Genomic DNA, 20,138 nt, shown 5'->3' with positions numbered 1-20,138 from the left:
AATTCCAACCTATAATTGTTGAAGAAAATGCTAAGTTTCTACATTGTTAAAAATTGCACAACAGTTTCTTCAAATAATGCATATCCTTTGTAAAAAAATTCTTTTAAATTATACTGATAAAATTGGTATACTGTATCTTTCTATATAATACATCTCTGTAATCCAAAAAAATTTGGTAGACGGACTCACAGCCAAACTTTCAGTTAGGAACTCACTTTTATTCCTTAAAAAAATGACAAATGCATTTCAGGTTGGTACACGCATCTGTGAGGTCAGCCGATTAGGGTGAGGGTTTTTCGACAGCCGAGCGGTCCTTTCTGTCGTGTGGGCACAGAATGACTTTCTGAGACAGGTTTACCATTTTTAACCCGTTTATTATATTACAAAAGATTCTTACAACGTTCTTCAAATTTTCAACGTAACACAGCTCGTGGAGCAAATTAAAAGTTCCTTCAAGGGTCCGACTTTCTCCGTTTGGTCCTTCGATGTCATACGTTGATATCGACGGCCCCGGGGCGTGCGGCACAGCTTCGGCGAAAGTCTCTGGTGAAAGGCAAATCTGTGCAAATCAAGACGTCACTGGAGAGCGACAATAAGTCACGGGAGTTGACGAATCGGTCACGGTTGATAAGTAGGATCACAAAAATCCTGGAGAGGAGCACCAAGAACCAAGAACTACGAACCAAGAACCTTTGTCCCTTGAGTCGCACGGTTTTATAGATTTCTTAACCATCGTCGCCTCTCCATTGGTCTCTCATAGTCACCTGGTGACAATTCGAAACCTAATGAAGGGCGCAGGAGAGGTCAACGTTGCGACTGAATATGATTCCTCTCTCTCGTCGCGTTTTCCTCGAATTTATCCGTTTCCATTGTTTAACAAATTTACGAAAAAAAAAAAACAATTGCATTGTTCATTCGAGACACCTAATCCGTTTCCTTAGCGTCTGAAAAGGAGCTTTTTATTTTAAATCGACACCCATAATTCGGACCTCTCAGTCGACCCCTCACCCATCCAACCCCTCCTCAGTGTCTTAAAAATAAAAATTGTGTATGGGCTACCAACACATCTAAACACCAACACCTGTTTTTCATCTATACAACTTAGAATTATCGTACAAGCTTAAAGAGCACTTGAAGTGTTTGCATAACATCACTTTGTTAAAATATATATTTTGATACAAATAGTATACGAACAATCCACAAAATACTTAGCAAAACATTAGCAGCCTTGTTCTAATGTTTTGCTAAGTATTTTGTGGATTGTTCGTATACTATTTGTATCAAAATATATATTTTAACAAAGTGATGTTATGCAAACACTTCAAGTGCTCTTTAAGCTTGTACGATAATTCTAAGTTGTATAGATGAAAAACAGGTGTTGGTGTTTAGATGTGTTGGTAGCCCATACACAATTTTTATTTTTAAGACACTGANATTTGTATAAAAATATATATTTTAACAAAGTGATGTTATGCAAACACTTCAAGTGCTCTTTAAGCTTGTACGATAATTCTAAGTTGTATAGATGAAAAACAGGTGTTGGTGTTTAGATGTGTTGGTAGCCCATACACAATTTTTATTTTTAAGACACTGAAGAGGGGTTGGATGCGTGTACCAACCTGAAATGCATTTGTCATTTTTTTTAAGGAATAAAAGTGAGTTCCTAACTGAAAGTTTGGCTCTGAGTCCGTCTACGAAATTTTTTTGGATTACAGAGACGTATTATATAGAAAGATCTTACATACAGCAATCCAGTTATATAGTAATGGTATACTGTAATCGGAACCTTATCTATAACAGGACAGATTTTTTACTCAGAATACAACTTTGTATTAAAAATAAATAAATAATTATGCATTTTGGATATTTTCTNCAGAGACGTATTATATAGAAAGATCTTACATACAGCAATCCAGTTATATAGTAATGGTATACTGTAATCGGAACCTTATCTATAACAGGACAGATTTTTTACTCAGAATACAACTTTGTATTAAAAATAAATAAATAATTATGCATTTTGGATATTTTCTGTGCAAGGTACAGTACATAGATATTTGTAAATCATATATTAGAAATATAACAGATCATACAAATATTGTAAATACAACTAATAAATACAGTGGAACCTTGCTTAATGAGCATAATTCGTTCCAGAATCTTACTCGTAATGCGAAACAATTTTTCCCATAGAAATTAATGTAAAATATGATAATGTGTTCCATGTCAAAAAAAAAAAAAATACTCAAATATTTTGTGTGTAACGTTTATTCAATATACATTGTTAAGGAGCATGAATCATCATCATTTCTTCTGTGAGGACCCAACCGAGGTCCGAAATCATGTAAATCGTGGTATTCTTATGATTAAATAATAACAATAGATTAAATATGAGAGGGAGAGGAAAATCTCATAATTTAAACAACAAGTCCCGGATGACTCCAACATGTGTTAAATGAACTGTCAATGTCAAAATGAAAAGTTATAAGTCAGACACAAGTGATCATAAACAGGTAGAACTTTGACCCAAATGCTCATAAACAATCAATCTAGGGAAACAATTTTGGAAAAGAGAGAAAGATTTAAGAGAGATAAATCATTGCATATGATCGTTCGAATACCCAGATGACAGAAATCGCGAGTAATGGAGCTAAATTATGAGCGCGAGTCTTGCAATTTTGTCAACAATTCCCAAGAACAATCGACAGAACAGCGTTGAGCAGACACCTAGAATCGGACCTTTCCCGTGACCCGAGTCAGTCTCAGTTTTCCCCAAAACAAAAGAGACCAATTGGGAAGCGAGGAAGGAGATGAGGGACCAATCAGAAGTCCGAATAGTAGGAGAAAAAACTATAAAAATCTGAAATTCAAGGTCGGAGAGAAGCTCTCCTCCGTATTCCATGAAAGGTCGTGACTTATATTGTGGTGTGTCGTCGCCAAGAACTTTGGACTCCGCCGCTTCCTCCTTCTGATTGTCCACCTTGCTCAGCGACCTCATCTCGTCCCAGGGCCAGACAGACACTGAAGTTCTCACCTCTCCGCATCTTCAACGAGAAGATGCGGAGAGTGAAGGAGTGTCGATTGTCGATGTAAGCATAAATGTTAACAAATAAACAGCTTTCTTGTATAAAACACTTGTCATCATTTGCCTCCTCCGTCACAGCCCACATACAACTTTCCCTTAGGTTCATCCTGACGTGGGATTAATAGATTCCACCTAGGAGACAGCAACCTTACACAGGTGCCGTGGAGTGGGTTTCAAGTCCCCTATGTCCACCAGTTCAGCTACCCTACACTTCTAGAATGGAATGAACCAATCTGAAATGTGAATTCAATTTGCAGAAAACAAATCACAAATAATATGTCTGGTAATCATGCCAAAAGATATAGCCTTTACATAGCCCAAGAATTTGGCATAATTAAATATTAGAAGTTGCAGCCAAAGTTTTCATCTCTAAAACATGAAGACAAACCATCTTGTAAGCCTAGAAATTTGACCATGGCATTCAGAACATCATTGAAATCATGCTTGAATTCCAAATGCCATTGTCAAACTTCTAGGCTTACAAGATGGTGGCACTCAACGTTTGATGTTCATGTGAGGACCCAAACGGGGTCCGAAAGCAGGCCAATAACGACTTTTTAAAAGAGTCAATTTTCGTAGTGCGAAAGAGCGAACTTAAAGATCGGATTTAAACAATGAACCTTTTGTCTTGTTAAAAGATTTTAAACAATAGATAGAGTAAAGTCGAGGAAAACGAGGTTGGAGAGGAGTCGTGTTCCGACGCGACGTTGAACTCTCCCGCGCCCTTCCTGGAGTTTCGAATTGTCACCATGTGACGAGGAGAGACCAATGGAGAGGCGACCGCGGTGGAAAAATTAATAAAACCGCGTTTTCGGGAACTTTACGGGGTCTTGGGTTTTGGTGCGTAGCGCTACCCTGCTGGGATTTGGTGCTCACGACAGAGACACAACGAAGGCTCTTTCGACGCCCTAGGAGCTGGTTTCGACAACCCGTTCTGTCCAGAATCGCCGAGGTTCAACTCGTTAACCGAGGACATCGCGGCAAGTGCTGGTGCGTGCTCCGGGGACATCGTTCTCTGTGTCCGGCGGGCGAAACACCCAAGGACCGATCGAACTGTCGAACTTTTCCGTGTTGTTTGGGAACTGTTTTAGTAACCCATCGTGGGATAGGCGTTTGCCTGACTTCTTGAATTGTTGTAAGAACAATTTATGTATATTATTAAACGGTTTTATATGGTAAACCTGTCTCGGTGAGTCATTCCGCGCCCACACGACAGTATTAACCGCTCGGCTGTCGAAAACACCTCACCCCTAATCGGCTGGTCTCATATTCACATTTTAGAGATGAAAACTTCGGCCGCAACATCTCTATTAGAAATTAACTGCCTACAATCTAGTCAAATTAATTAATCTCTAATATTTAATTATGGCCTTTACATGGCCCAAGAAATTTGGCATATCATTTGGCATGTTTAACGGGCTATGCTTGTTGATGTTTGTACATAATATGTGATCACAAGTGGAACAAGTGCTAAACACAGACTGATGAGTATGTGCACAATCTGGGACTTCCCTTCTCCCCCTCACTCATTAAGCGAGTCATTTTTTACAATTTGTTTTGCTTGTTAAGTGAGGTTCCACTGTATATCCTTCATAAATATTAATAAATAAATACACACATTTCAATAAAAACTCTTTTTACGTAGAAAAATTTTAACCTTTTTTTTTCAGATAATAAAATTAATTTAATACATTATAGCTAAGTTGTATTATTACATCTTTGTTTTAAAAAAGGAGCAGCCCAAAGTTCAACATGTAGTTTACATATCTAATTATAATTAAATTCTCACAATAAACTTAAAGTATAAAATTATGTTTTGAGTTGCAAGAACTTATTCATAAAAAATTGTACAGCAATGCTGTAACAAATATTATAAAATTATTTTATATTTCTAATAGAAAACTATTTGAATGGCAGTAAATGTTTTCTTGTAGTTTCTGGTTTTGATTTAAACATTCTTTAATATATATTGATTTTGTAATACATAACATAAACCTGACTTCAATATATTTTCTAATTAATAATTCTGAAGTAATGCTACAGTATAAACAATATTTGATCATATCATATATATGCAATTTTTCAAATTTATGAAAGCAGTCTCAAACCATGTTATGTAAAGATTTCTAACTTTAAACAATATAAAATATCATACTCCTTTATAATATAAAATTTTAACAGTTCTTTCATTCTGTATATGTTAATTCATAAATATTAAATAAATGATTATGAGTAGACATTTATATGCTATTTAGATTGTAATATTATGTCTGATTTTTATTCACATCATATTTTTAATTTTTTTAAATGATGATAAATAGTAAGATTGATAAAAACTTACAGAACAGCGAGAAAATATATCTTCCTCATTGATTTTTATATTAAAATGTCTGAACACAGTCATGGCTTGTTCTTTTGCATTTTGTGAACATGGCACATTAAAACACCTTCCCTCAGGTAAATAAGACTTTAACTAAAAATGAAATATAGTAAATTAAGCACATTTTAATTAAAAGATAGTTACATTAATATTTATTTTGAATGTTAATTTTTAATATGTAAATTTTCAAAATTATTTATAAAATGAAAGATAAAATTTCAATAATATACAGTATATACCTGAAAATATGGTGCACCACTAGTTAAAATAATTCTGTCTTCTTTTAAAGCAATCTAAAATGATGAAAACAGTATATTATTAAATAAGAATTTTATATTTTAATAGGTTAAATATTAAACTCTTACCTTTGCAGCTTCTGTGTGATCATCCAAGTTCTCTAAACATTTTGTGTCACTTCCACATTTACGAAGAAATTTTCCCAACCCGTGTAACATATTATCCACTACAAATTTAACATCTTTAATAGTACATGGTGAGTTGTTAACTGTTTGTAATGGAGGAGAAAACTTTTTCTAAAATTAAAATAATTTATTATTATTATAAAACTCAAAATTACAATTAGACAACAGCATAAAAAATTGAACAGCAAAATACAATTAAAGATTATTAAAATTAGTTTGGATAAAATTGTAAATGATAAAAAAAACTACTTATAAAACTGAAAAATCAATAAGAGATAATAACAGAAATTGGAATACATATAAAAAATGATTTTTTGTTACTATCTTCATAAATGTACTGTAAAATATTTGGATCTTTTTTACTTTTCTGCTTTAAATCACTTATATTTACAATACATCTTGACATAGGTATATTATTAAAAACGAATTTAAATTTCTCTTCTTTTTCCTAGATTATTTAATTTCAGAGCAATAATTCCAAATACCGGTTAACCAAAAGCATTCCAGTTGGCAAATTCAAATTTCCACTAGGACTGTGGTGTTGCAGTACTCTTCCCTTCACTGCCAAACTGAACTGTAGGCCTAGTTTAATGTATTACATTAATGTAAGGTATGTATTTGTAATATGTGTGATACAAATTATATACAGTACAGTTTTGTGTAAATGATCAGTTATCCGAACAACCCCAGTACCCCAGTCCCAAATTTTTTGGATAATTGATGCTCTACTGTATATATGTTGAATTATGAATTTTGATAAAATTAAATAAATTTGAAAATCTTTGTTTCATATTTTAATTTTATTTATTACTTAATAATTCTTAAAGGAAAAGTTAACTTTTACATTTTGATTTGAAATAACTTGAAAATTTCATATAAATATACAGTGGAGTCCCATTCAATGTGGGAATGTGTTCCACGTTATAGAGACCTGCATTACCAGACAATTACAATTTTATGCAAGTTTAAACCTAAGTCTAGAAACTGAAGAAAAAAACACACTTCTGGATGACAAAATTTGAATTTTGTATGAGTACCAGTAGCAATTTTTTGTCACATTATATGAATTTGCATTACAGAGGAGCATTTATGGAACTTCACTGTAATTAATTTGAAAAAAAAATTTAAGTTTACTTAGTTATTCTGAAATGCTCCACAACTCAAATTCTAGACTCTTTAAATATTTAAAAAGATTCACAAAGTTAAAATAGACAAATAATGCATTTGATCCAATATAAGTACAGATTGTCCGTGGAAGATCTTTATCATTCTAAAACATTAATAACAAAAATACTAACATGTGAAATGAAATGCAGTTTGCTGCAAAAGAATGAAGTAATCTAAGTTTTTTTACAGTACCTTCAATGTAGCTGAACGTGAGCTCCGTTAGTAGCATGAACAATGTCGAGTCTGTACTCGTTTTCCCTCCAAGTGTTTTTTAACATTTGCGGTGTAACAGTGAGGATTGCTAATTGTATCCTTTCCTTTAAAACGGATATATCAGAAACATGTCTTTAACATAACTCCACTGGATTTCTTTTTTTGGGGTTATGTCAGGCGATCGCGGACGCCAAGGTATGGGTCCCTATCACAACTGGCAAGCAACTAGCACCATCTACCTCAGGCAATTGATACCAGAAAAAACTCTTAGATTTNATATATCAGAAACATGTCTTTAACATAACTCCACTGGATTTCTTTTTTTGGGGTTATGTCAGGCGATCGCGGACGCCAAGGTATGGGTCCCTATCACAACTGGCAAGCAACTAGCACCATCTACCTCAGGCAATTGATACCAGAAAAAACTCTTAGATTTTTTCATTCTTTTGCAGCAAACTGCATTTCATTTCACCTGTTAGTATTTTTGTTATTAATGTTTAGAATGATAAAGATCTTTCTCGGACACACTGTATTTTTAAGCAAGCAGTTCACCTCAACATGGTAGTTGCCATTTACCTTTCTCATGCATGTACAACTGACATTTCATTGAATGATTAAAAATTAAATATATTTAATTGTTTATCATTCAATGAAATAATAAAAACTAAAACATTAGTCTGGTGATCTCATTTTTTCTCAGTCAATTGTACAAATTTATAGGAAAAGATGCTGATGAATTGTGAGGGCTCCACTTTACCAAGGAGTTTGGGAAATGCTGTCTTAAATACACAAAAAGATTGATTTTTCAAAAAAAAAAAAATTCCAATTCTTGATGTTATGTTAACTCAACTTAGAATATTTACTGCTGATCTAAACAGAACTTTGTTTCAATTTCATTTGATATGATTTTGAATTTGAAATATTTGTACTTTGTGATATATGTTAATCTGTACCAAAACATTAATTGCATCTTATAAACTTTTCTATATATAATTATAATTTTAAGAAATCACGAAAGAAAACTTTAATTCAGGGGTGCCCAATAAATGTGTAAACAAAACCAACAAATTTTTTAATTTAATTTATTTATTTCAATGGCATAAACTCAAAAAAAAAAGAAGCTTCACAAAGCCATAAATCTTTATATATATTTTATTTTTGATTTCCAAATATTTGAAAATATTTCCAATGTGTGAATGAGGAAGGAATACTAAATAAAGCTGGAGTTGGGACTCAAGGATTAGAGACCCAAACAAAGGGAAAAGAGTGAAAGGACAAAAGATAAATAAGTAAGGAAGGTTGGAAAATTAAGGGTCAATATTTGCATAACAGAAAGTCTATTTAACCTTTCTCACTACTTTTTATCTTTTGGCCTTTCTCTCCTTTCCACAAATTTGGGACTATAATCTTTGAGTCACAACTCCAGCTTTATTTAGTATTCCTTCCTCATTCACACATTTCCAAGTATTTGAAAATATTTGCTTTCCACACAAAAATAAAATATGTATAAATTTTGTGAAACTTTTTTTTTGACTTTATGTCATTGAAATAAATAAAGAAAAAATAAATTAAAAAATTTGTTGGTTTTGTTTACACATTTATTGGGCCGCGGGTTGGACACCCCTGCTCTAAGCAATCATATGAGCAACTGACAATTTCAAACCTAAGAACTGAAAAAATGGAGTTGGCAGATTTCTTTTTCAGAAGACTGTAAATCCCATTCCAGGAGAACAAATTTATATTGGTATTTACTTACCTGATTCTGTATTCACTTTTTATATATTGCTTAATTTTACGCTAAATCAAAAAATGCACAGACCTTTTCAGTTGCCTAATTTAAAAATTTTTATTTATCTTCCACTATTACACATTTGTTAAAAGTTATTTATAGATTATATTCTATTAAAATTTATAATTAAATACTTCACACTGTATATATTTTCAATAAAAATTTTTTACTACCAGACTAATATATCTTTCAATTAGTATTTGGAAAACTTGCCTTATTTTTTTGTGAGGTCTTCTTTTTGGATGAAACCTTTTGTACTTTTTGTGATAAAAAGTCTCTAACAATTTGATCAAAATCAAGTCCACAGAGATGCACTTTATTATGTATACTTTCATATATTTCCAAAAGACAATAAGCATCTAGAGCTAAAAAATTAAAAATTAAAATTAGTATAATAATATTTCCATAAAAATAATATAAAGTAAAATAAAAAAATTAACATTTTATTACTTTTTTAAAACATAGACTATATAGATCATTTTACTAACAACATGGTATTTTCACCAATCATAAAAAAAATTCTAATAGATAACAAGATTCTTAAGCAAGTGTGTTGAAATATTAAAATCAATTTTAGATATTCTATAACTTTAATTTTTTACACCTTATATATATATACTTACTATATATGTTATTTAGGTACCTTTTTATTAACTATCTCCCTTATTGTTATAGATATAAGCTCCAAAGTTCACAGGGAACTTTAGAACATGCATGAGTAGTCATACAAATATGATGCCATAGTCTTGAAAAACAAATATTTATAGTCCAACAGCCCAGAAATAGTATAAAGATCATTCTACACTAATTGGAACCAACAAAATTGTCAAATTAATACAGAAGTTCAATCATCTGCTATACTTTGTTTAGAGGGAAAACAAATGTGCTGTTAATGTCATCAACAGCACATTTGTTGTTTGATCAAATCTGTGGAGAATTTTGTGTTTATGAGCAAAGTCCAAAATGGCCATTGTATTATTCTGTTCAAGAGATGCACATCAGCCACATAAGTGTCAGCACCATCATTAGAAGTGATTTGCATCCACACATAATTCAAAGGCACAAAGATTGAACTCTGCATCAAAAGTCCTGAGTACAATCATGACAATAAAATATGGCCAGTAGGATTTAGTCTATAGGCAAAATTCACTTCTCTCTTGATGGCTAAGTCAGCAAGCAGAACTGGAGAATCTGGGCATAGAAAATGTTCTGTGATGCTATGAAATGCATCACAGAACATTAAAATCCAATGATCAGATTCAATAAACACAATCTGAATATTTTTTAGAATGTTAATGAAAAACAAACTAATAATAATAAATTATATATAAAATTTCTTGATATTTACAGTTCTTTGATCTACATAAAAACTTATTACAATTTATAAAGAATTACTATAAATTACATTAAATTCTCTAGATTTTTTTGTACCATGATACAAGACATTTGAGTTATAGTCAGAGGCAGAGTCTCTGGCATCATCATAAAAAGAAAAAAAATGTTTGTCTGAAAAAGAATAAGTGTTAAGAATATGATTGTTTAAAATAAAAAAACTAAATAATTTGTTGTATTTTCTAACAATAACAAATAATAATACTATCCATTTTTCAATTGGACTAACTATAACTATAAATTATTTTATTTATATTTATTCTAATTTTATCTCTGATATTTTGAATTGTGTAATTCATCTATATTAATACTGTATAATTTTTAAAACAAAAACAAGCAAAATTTTACAAAATATATTCAAAATTGCAATTTTGAGAACATACAATTGCATGGGCATCTGCAGAGGGAACAAATAGGACACTTGCTCTCCCCTGGAATCTAATAAAATATTCACAAATTATAATTGTAAAAGTAACTGATGCAATACTGTATTCTATAATCAAGGGTGTAAGGTTACATATTTCAGAGTCCATAATCTAAATGTGAAAAAAACACCAAAAAATTAAACACAGTGCTCCTCTACTTATGAATGTTCAACTTACAAACTTTCAGACATGAACAATTTGACAGTACATTTAAAATTTTAATTTGCATGAATTTGGAATATCTTGCCACTTCTGGGGTAGTGCTGAAGTCAGTCTTTAGCTAGTAATAAACAATTAATGTGGATTAACTTCTATTACACATTATCATTTTTTGTTTTTATGCAAATTCTGATGTTCCATCAAAGTCAGTAACATTGAAATAACCACACTTTTCACTATTATTTGCAGTTTTTATAAACTTTTATGATTAGTGCTTCAATAATGAATCCAAAACAATATTAAATCCAGCAATAGTGATAAATGCAAGAAGTATGGCTCTGTTACTAAGGAAACTAAACTTGACATTATAAAGTCAGTCAGGTGAAAAAAAATTGCATTTGAAACACACTACTGGCGAGTAAATGAGTGTAATGTATTCTACTAAGTCCATTGAAGGATCAAACACTAACAATAAGTGGTTATTAACATGAGTTCTGTAATACACTTCTTGTCTAGTCTTGTATTCAATTTTATGAGCTCTATGATGGCATTTCTTTTCTGCTAGACTTATTACCCCATCAATTAGAAATAGGACAATCTTCAGAAAATCACATTTTTATTTCCTAGAGTATTTATGTTATGATTTTACTGTAAATAAGTTTATAATCTTATTGTTTTAACAGTGCACTTGTTTTTTACTTCATTATTCTATTTTATTGTTTTAATGGTAAAACAGTTTCCAATGACACAGTTTTTAATGTTATGGTTTTAACAGTGTACAGTCGACCCCCCTATAACGTGCGTTCCTATAACAACAATTCCTATAACATAGCGAAAAAATTGTAGCAACATTCATATAAAGTACCTCCTATAATGTCGTTTCGCGATAAGATTGATAGAATCTGGACCAATAGTGGATGAGCAGCCGAACTACTTTCCTCCATCCTGCGCCACGCTACGGAGCGGCTAAATTGAGTTTGCTATCGTCTGTACAGTATTATATATAAATTATATATAAATTAGGTACTGTACATATAATTATATATTAATTAAATATAAATTAGGTACTGTATATATAATTATATATTAACTTATTGTAACTTTATTATAATTAAATATATAATTTCCACCGTCTAGCGTGGCGCCACGCTACGGAGATTTTAGGAAATAAGTTGAGTTTATTATCGTCTGTACAGTATGTAAATTAGGTACCGTAAGTCTAATACAGCACTAATTTTATACATTTCTTGTGAAAGAAACACTTCTTATTCAACGGCCATAAAAATTATTTATATTAATGATGTCTCCAAAGGTCAAGTTATTTTTCTGCGAAAAATTCGTTATCAGAAATCGCGGCCGCCGTTTCGTGTGCTGTTCCGCGACGATGACAAGCTTTGAACAACGGGCGTAGTCGAATGGTGCACACTCGGTAAGTAATCCTATAATTTTTTGTTTATAGCATAGTTTATACGGATTATTCCCAAAAAATTATACGTGTTTTGGAAATGTTGAGTGGAATTAGTCTAGAATCGGTTAATTTTATAGAAGGAAACCTTTCAAACAGCCTTAGTCCATAAAGTTCACACCTATCGGGCTGCGATTGTATCATGTATTTAATCATTCCTACAACGTAAAATTCGATTAGCGTGGAACGTATCTAAGCGTTATAGGGGGTCTACTGTACTTTTTTTACGTATATTGTTTGTCTCTCACTGCTATTACTACTTTATATATCATACTGTCATATCTACTGTAAGTTCACAATTTTTACACCTTAAAAGGAGATGAAATCAGAAGAGTGAGGGATCCTAGTTTTTTGAACACATAGTTATTCTCTAGTACCATACGGTACCAGAGAGTAACTATGTGGAATTTGGTCAGAGTTTGGGAGCTTATAAGCCCACAAAATCAACCAGGTACTATAGGGAGTCATACTGCATACTTGTTATACATATTGTTCTTGTAAATCATTAACATTCTAACTATTGTTATAGCAAACACCTGTAAATTAATAATTATCATCTGTATATTATCAATCGTCACTATTTCTGTGCTTGTCATAACCATGCAAGTTAAAAAATTTTTACAAATTTTGTAACAGTGCAAAAATTTTATGTTAATTTGTATGCATTATTTCCCAAACAATTACATCACAAAGAGTTGAAAAGGGACTCAAAGTCCAAAATGCATACTCCAGGAAATAAAGATGTGATTTTCTGTTTCTAATTGATGGTGTAATAAGTCTAGTGGAAAAGAAAAGCAGTTATAGAGCTCAAAATTGAAAACTTAACATGATCATAGAAAAGATTTTAAAATTTAACTAATGTGAATTAATTTTCATATATCAATATCAGTTCCTTTTTATATTACTGTTACTATAAGTTTTTTCCCATATGAAAACTGGTATTTATGGAGTTTACATGATACATTACAAGTTTGTTGTCATTAGAATTTATAAAGATATGGCTTACTGAAAACTGCATGCATCAAAATGTATGATTGTTATTTTTATATATTTATTTTTCATGCTTTGAATAACATGAATATCTGTATGAAGTTTTTACAGATATTCATATTAGTCTTTTCAAACAAATTAACATCAGTTCAATAAAATAAAAAACTCATACGTAAAATCGAAATAACATGTACTGTACATATAATTTATGGTGATAATAAATAAAATTATTGTTGTAAAAATACATAAACATTCTTTACTGTAAACTAGCAAAGAATGCTCAGCATTGCCCAGAAACTCTGGGAAGGGATTCAGTTGTTCTCATTATAGTCATTTTCATCATATATCAACATAAGGTGGCAGAAAGTATCCATGCAAAATTTGATGCAAATCAATTCAAAGGTTTGGCAATTTATGGGAGATGAAATCAAGGGAAAGGAATGAGGGTCTGAGTTTTAAAGTAGCATATATTTTTTGAAGGATTGTAAAGACTAACTTTGCAAAGTTTGTCCAGATTGCTCAAAAGGTTTGAGAGTTTGGCATTAGGAGATGGAGTGAGGGATCCTAGTTTTTTGAACACACAGTTACTCTCTGGTACCCTATGGTACCAGAGAGTAACTGTGTGGAATTTGGTCAGAGTTTGGGAGCTTATAAGCCCCCAAAATCAACCAGGTACTATAGGGAGTCATACTGCATGCTCCACTAAGCCTATCATGTGTTTGACAGTCCAGCATGCTGGGCTGTCATTGTAACAACAAATAATTTATCAGTAAAGAATAAAGAGAAGTCTGACATGTGAGTCTTTGCAAGATATTCACCTCCAAATATGCAGTTTCGGTTACCATCTTGCTTGTGGATAAGTTTGCAAGCAAGTTATGTTTTAGGCATGGCAACCAGTGCCTTTAACATAAATAAAAAATGCATTACGTTCTAATGACTGAAAACAGTTTTACCTTGAACTAGTACTATTGCCTATTCTCCATGCTCTGCATGCAGTCATGCACTTCGTGCTCTCTATCACTCATACCTCACATGGGAGCAAGCACCTACACCCCTAAAACTATAAAGCATCAAGAACTTACAAACATTCAAATGGGCTATTCACCACCAGCATAGCCACCTATGCTGAAGACTAAGCATGGAGTTTGCATGGAGCATGTGGTGTGACTCTCTATCACATCTGAAAGCAAACTGATTTTGGGAGCTATATCTCAAAAGGTTAGCACGAGGTATGATTCCTTTGACTTTTGCATGCTGTACAGCTCTGTTATGATACCAACAGTGTCATTCACATCTGCAATTGTGCTGATGAACGATGAACAAAGAACAAATAAAATACTGTAGGTCTACTGTATTTACAAATGTTTGGTTTCATATAAGGAAAGTAAATTTGCTCCTTTTAGTTGTAAATATCTGATAAGAATATTATAATAAGAAACAAACCACCAACACAATATAAACAAAACATATACACAACTATCTGAACTGCACAAATCAAAATTGAAAACAAAAATATAAGATGATAAATTTAAAAAATTCCACCAGATGGCAAAGGGGTTTGACCTGGAATGAATCAGACAAATGCAGTGGTAAAAACATCATTCTCCTGCATTTTCATTTTATAATATGAAAATAGTATATAGCCTGTGTTCATATGAAAAAAATAAGCTTTCCAATAGCAAAAGAATAATAAAATTCAGTTTGTTTGATAGAGGTAACCTCAAAATCTACCAAACATTCTCACTTTATATATTAGTGTAGATTAAACATTGCCACTATATTAAAAATTGAATAAATTTTCATATTTAATACCTGCATATATCACTTGAGATTTCCGGAGAGGTCGATTTTCCCAATTTGAAGTGCATTCTTCTTTGCTAAGTGGCTTACCTAAAATTATTTCAGATAATCCACTTAGACCTTTATGATCCGAATATAATGTATTTTCATTACTTTTAAAACGTCGAAATTTTTCAGTTACTTTAGGATAAACTCTATTTAACTGCAATAATAATTAAATTAAATGCTTAATTGATATCAACATTTCATGTATACAATAAACAAAAATTTTGGCTCCAGCCATTTTTTGATTTCAATTTATTCAAATTTAAAAAAAAATAAATTACTGTTAATAGCTTAGAAATGGAGACAATGTTTTCTTAATTGATATCAATACAGTAGAATCTTGTTTTAACAGATCATTTGGGGTGTTTAAAATCATCTGTTCCGAAAAATCTGTTATATTGCAAACAAATCATTTCTCGCACTCCCAGGAAAATATCCATTATTCAAAATAATTTTTGTTTTTTTAAACTCCCTACATAAAAAACACCTGTACTCAAAATTATTCAGCCTCTTGAGATTTCTGTCCTTTATTTTATATACATATGTACATTATGCCATAACAAAGCTGACAGAAACTGTATACATTATAAGCCAAAAAGTGCCAAACTATGTATGATCATTAGCACTTCATGATTTGTTAAAAAAAACTTGTCCATCTTGGTGATGTGACACTTCTGGCTTCTTTTGGTGGTACAGTAGAGCATCGATTATCCGAAAGTCAATTATCCAAAAGAATTCCAGTTGGCAAATTTAAATTTTCGCCAGTGCTGTGGTGCTGCAATCTTTGGCTATATCTTGGGCTACTCAAACATTTTACATTTTTGATACTAAATTAACTTCTGAAGTATAATTTTTTATTGTTTTTATATTTTTCAATATATTTATTTTGTTTGTACAAAATAAAAAAATAATTTTTAACGATACAATAGTCTTCGTTAGGCTTAACATTGACGAAAATTCAACGTGAAGCGACACGCAACGGAGAAAAATTTCAACATGGGATAGGTTAATATATTTTTTCGTACATAATCAGTTATCCGAAATATCGATTTTCCAAACTACCCCAGTCCCCAAATGATTCGGATAATCAACGCTCTACTGTATTGTCAGTATGAACTGTTACTGTTAGTACACAAGCACAATTTCAAGGTGCGATATTCTCAAACACATGTCTGCAACAAAGGTGTTTTGCACATTTGTTGGACACACATGCATATCTGGAAGTATTAAGCAAGAAGTAATTCCCCTCCACTAATTGATGTGCTACAGGAGACACTGATGCATGGCTACAATGTTAGTAGTGAGAACTATGACGATTATGCACTTAGTTTTCACAGCATGCAATGTATTTTCAGTATCCAAAAACATCCAATTATTAATTAAAAGATTGAAAAAAATATGATGTTTACCAAAGATGGAGCTAGAAAAAAATATGTTATTCTGAGTTACAGATCCACTAAAAAGGGGTAAAATTAGATTGATTTGGCAGGACCTGGAGAAAAAAATCCATTATTCCACAATCCCTTAAAATGAGATTCTACTGTATAATAAAATCTTACTGATAATGAATTTCATTGTTTATTTATATATACAGTATATATGAATAATTGGAAACTTTCAAATATTCAATATTAGAATCAGAATTTATATAATACACTTAATAATAATAATATTATATAATATATGTAAATTTTTTATAGTTAGGTATCACATAATATCTACAATATGATCATGAAATAGGGCATTGTGCAATTTAGATATTGTGAAAACACCATATACAATATTTGAACTGTTTATTATGAAAGTGGTTTAAGTACATTTTTACATTCCCAGCTGTTATATTTAACAGAAGGTATGGCAATTGATCAAAAAATGATCCCACCCCAGGTTTTTAATTTTTGGACTCAGAAGACCTTGAAACATCACAAAAAATTCAGGAACTATTTTCTGTATGTATGGATGTTAGTGTGTGTGCATTTGTGTAGCATGATTTTGTTCACCCTCTTTGAAGCTTAATAACTCCTGTGCTTTTGGTTGAAAATTTCTAAAATTTTGCACGGAGGGAGATTTATTAGGGAGATTGATACTATTAAATTTTGGTGGTTAAAGGTCAAGGGGGAAGATAAAGACAGTCATGTGTATTTCCAATAGGGTCAGACTTAATGACGATTTTACTCATTATTAGCATTTACAATGCTTTATAAAACCCATCCCTATCCTTAAAATTAATCTTTTTGCCATTTTATAATAGTTAAAAATATAAAAAGTTTTTTAAATAAAATATCATAACAGATCATGCCACTAAATGTTATCAGGAAAGTTAAACTTATTGCTGGATTTTTTCTTATGTTGAGATATTTAAGGGTTTACATTTAAATTGATTAAAAAATATTGATAACAGGTATCTGGAAAAATCTACATAAAATATCTCGGGCTCTAATTAACAATAATTTTTAACTATGCTGCACATGCTATAATTTGAAAACACATGGAATGCTATAGAACATTCTAGAATTTTTCTCTGCATTTGATTTTCTGCTTCTTTCAAAATGCCAATAAAAATGCTTTACATCTAAGAGTATACAACTTTTATACTTTAAATAAAACATTAGGAAAAAAGTTTATTGTAAACTTTGCAAATGAAGGAATTTCAAAAAAGACTTATATTTCATTCTCCAACATTTTGAGAGTGGATTACCATCACAGAGAAGAAAGAGGTCTGGTAGAAAGGTAGAAATTCTAACAAAAGCCAAGTTAAAAGGATTGAAGAGGGCCTTTGATGACAGTGACAAAGCTTCAATTTGATTTGTAGTTCTGAAACTGAAAATTTCACATAGTTGGTTCAAAGAGGCTTTTATAACAAAAACACATTAAATATCAAAAGAAGCAAGTAATCACTGGCAAAAACAAACTGTGGAAAGTTATTGAAAAAGTTTTATGAAAAGTTCTTCATTTTGGAAAATGAACCTTACTTCACCCTCTTGCACTTTACAATCAATGGTAATGGTGGATTTTATACCAGTGACCTCCTCTAAACCTACTGATGTATATAAAATATTTCAGAACAGGTTTTGATTTGGACTGCAACAGAACTTAAAAGGTTGAGTCAAGCCCTAATCAGAAAATTAATTTTTTGCTATCAATGTTCAGTAATATTTGAATGAATGTATACAACATCACCTAATAATTCCATATGTTTGAAAGAACTATTCTCAAACAGAATATGTAAGTCTTATGGCCAGATCAAACAAGTTCCCACTAAGCCAAAATTGTACTGGATCACCTGCAACAAGAAATCATCATTATTGTCAAAAATGAGGACAGTCCTGCAGATGTGCCAGAAATTAGGCCAATAAAGGATTTCTGGGAAATTCTCAAGAAGACATTTACAAAAGGAGCAGAAGGCAAAAAATATGGATTCAGCTGACCAATTGCATAAAGTCTTGTATAGAAACTTGCACTGCACACCCTAAGTCAATCATGTTCAATGGTGGACAAAAACAATGTACAACTTTCCATCACCTATCAAATAACCGTTTCAAGGTAGAAATTATTTTACACAAACTTGTGCAGACTTTTTCCTGACACTGTTAAAGCCTGAATTTATAGAAACATGAAAATTTACTAAAAACAGTATATGTAAATTCATTATACAGAAGACTTCATAAGAATTAACTAAAGCAAATATTATTTTTTAGAATTTAAAAAAACTTGATAATTATTAATTAAGCAGTTTCTTAAAAAGTGTATTATACAATTCAGATGATCGATAACTATTGTAAAAGTTTCTTTATATATGAAATAATAATAATGAAAGGAACCAAATAAAATTTGTATTTATATTAATGAAACAAAGTATTATTCTAAGTTATATCATCATTGAGAAATTTTGATGATCATAAATTATATATATAAAAAAAATACACCCACAGATTATATAAGTATAAAATGCTTTTACTTACTTTATCATAAAACAAACACAAATCTAGTATATTAGCACGTGTTTTCAACTTATCTTTTCCTTCTTCAAAAAATTCTTTTAACATATCAAAATCATTCTGTAATCCATAACCTAGAAAATTTATATATATATAAATAAATTTCAAAATTTGTTTTCCTTATTTAAGATGAATACATAACAGAGATGACAAGACTCTTTAGACAATGATTTCTTATGCAATAATACACATGTCAATTAATTAAAATATTTACACATTATGTATAAAAAATTATTTTGTCATTTATCTATGTGATTCTAATCCTGATTTGCCTTTAATATGTATTTAGTCACAATGTATGGAACTTAATATACTGAAAATAATACCTAATAATTTTTTAAAATATTTATGTTAGGAATTATTTTCCTGAATTATTACACTAACTAGCAAGGAATTCATTGCACCGGACTTTTTAATTGTTTTAGGATACTGACATCATGATTCATGATAAACCAGAAAATGCGTATCAAATACCAATTTACATATCCTGCAATTGAATTAACTATATATGCACTAGTAGCCCGGGACACCCCCTAGTGGGCGTTGTTTACAAATTTCCATGAAGGACAGTTCCTTTGACTTTTTTGTTCCTATCAATATGCTGTACAGCTCTGTTAAAGTCCCAATGGTAAGATTAGGTGAAGAGGTGGCGACCTCCCCAAACTGTAGCCCCATGCGAACAATAAAGGCAAAGGAACTATACCCCTACTCGCGACCCTTCGCGAGATATAAGCCCCTGAAATAATAAATTCCTATTACAAATATACTGAATTATTTATATTGTTATATTGACCAAATAATAATTTAT

General features: G+C 31.2%; 1 protein-coding gene across 1 annotated transcript in view; it reads right to left on the bottom strand.

Moving 5' to 3' along the window:
• The window catches only part of LOC111628630 (exonuclease mut-7 homolog), a 56,957-nt gene that overhangs the window by 4,930 nt on the left and 31,889 nt on the right, over window positions 1-20,138 (bottom strand). The window contains exons 12-17 of the mRNA XM_023372460.1: window positions 19,295-19,404; window positions 15,300-15,489; window positions 9,270-9,421; window positions 5,831-5,998; window positions 5,705-5,758; window positions 5,427-5,558 (exon numbers count right to left, since the gene is read on the bottom strand). Coding sequence (XP_023228228.1) covers window positions 5,427-5,558; window positions 5,705-5,758; window positions 5,831-5,998; window positions 9,270-9,421; window positions 15,300-15,489; window positions 19,295-19,404 — 806 coding nt within the window. The remainder of the gene's footprint in view (window positions 1-5,426; window positions 5,559-5,704; window positions 5,759-5,830; window positions 5,999-9,269; window positions 9,422-15,299; window positions 15,490-19,294; window positions 19,405-20,138) is intronic.

This window comes from Centruroides sculpturatus, unplaced genomic scaffold (assembly GCF_000671375.1).
Source record: "Centruroides sculpturatus isolate CEXI.00-Female unplaced genomic scaffold, Cexi_2.0 scaffold549, whole genome shotgun sequence".
NCBI classification, from domain to species: domain Eukaryota; kingdom Metazoa; phylum Arthropoda; class Arachnida; order Scorpiones; family Buthidae; genus Centruroides; species Centruroides sculpturatus.
Note: the sequence above shows the minus strand (reverse complement) of the source record. Positions and strands in the feature narration are given on the sequence as shown.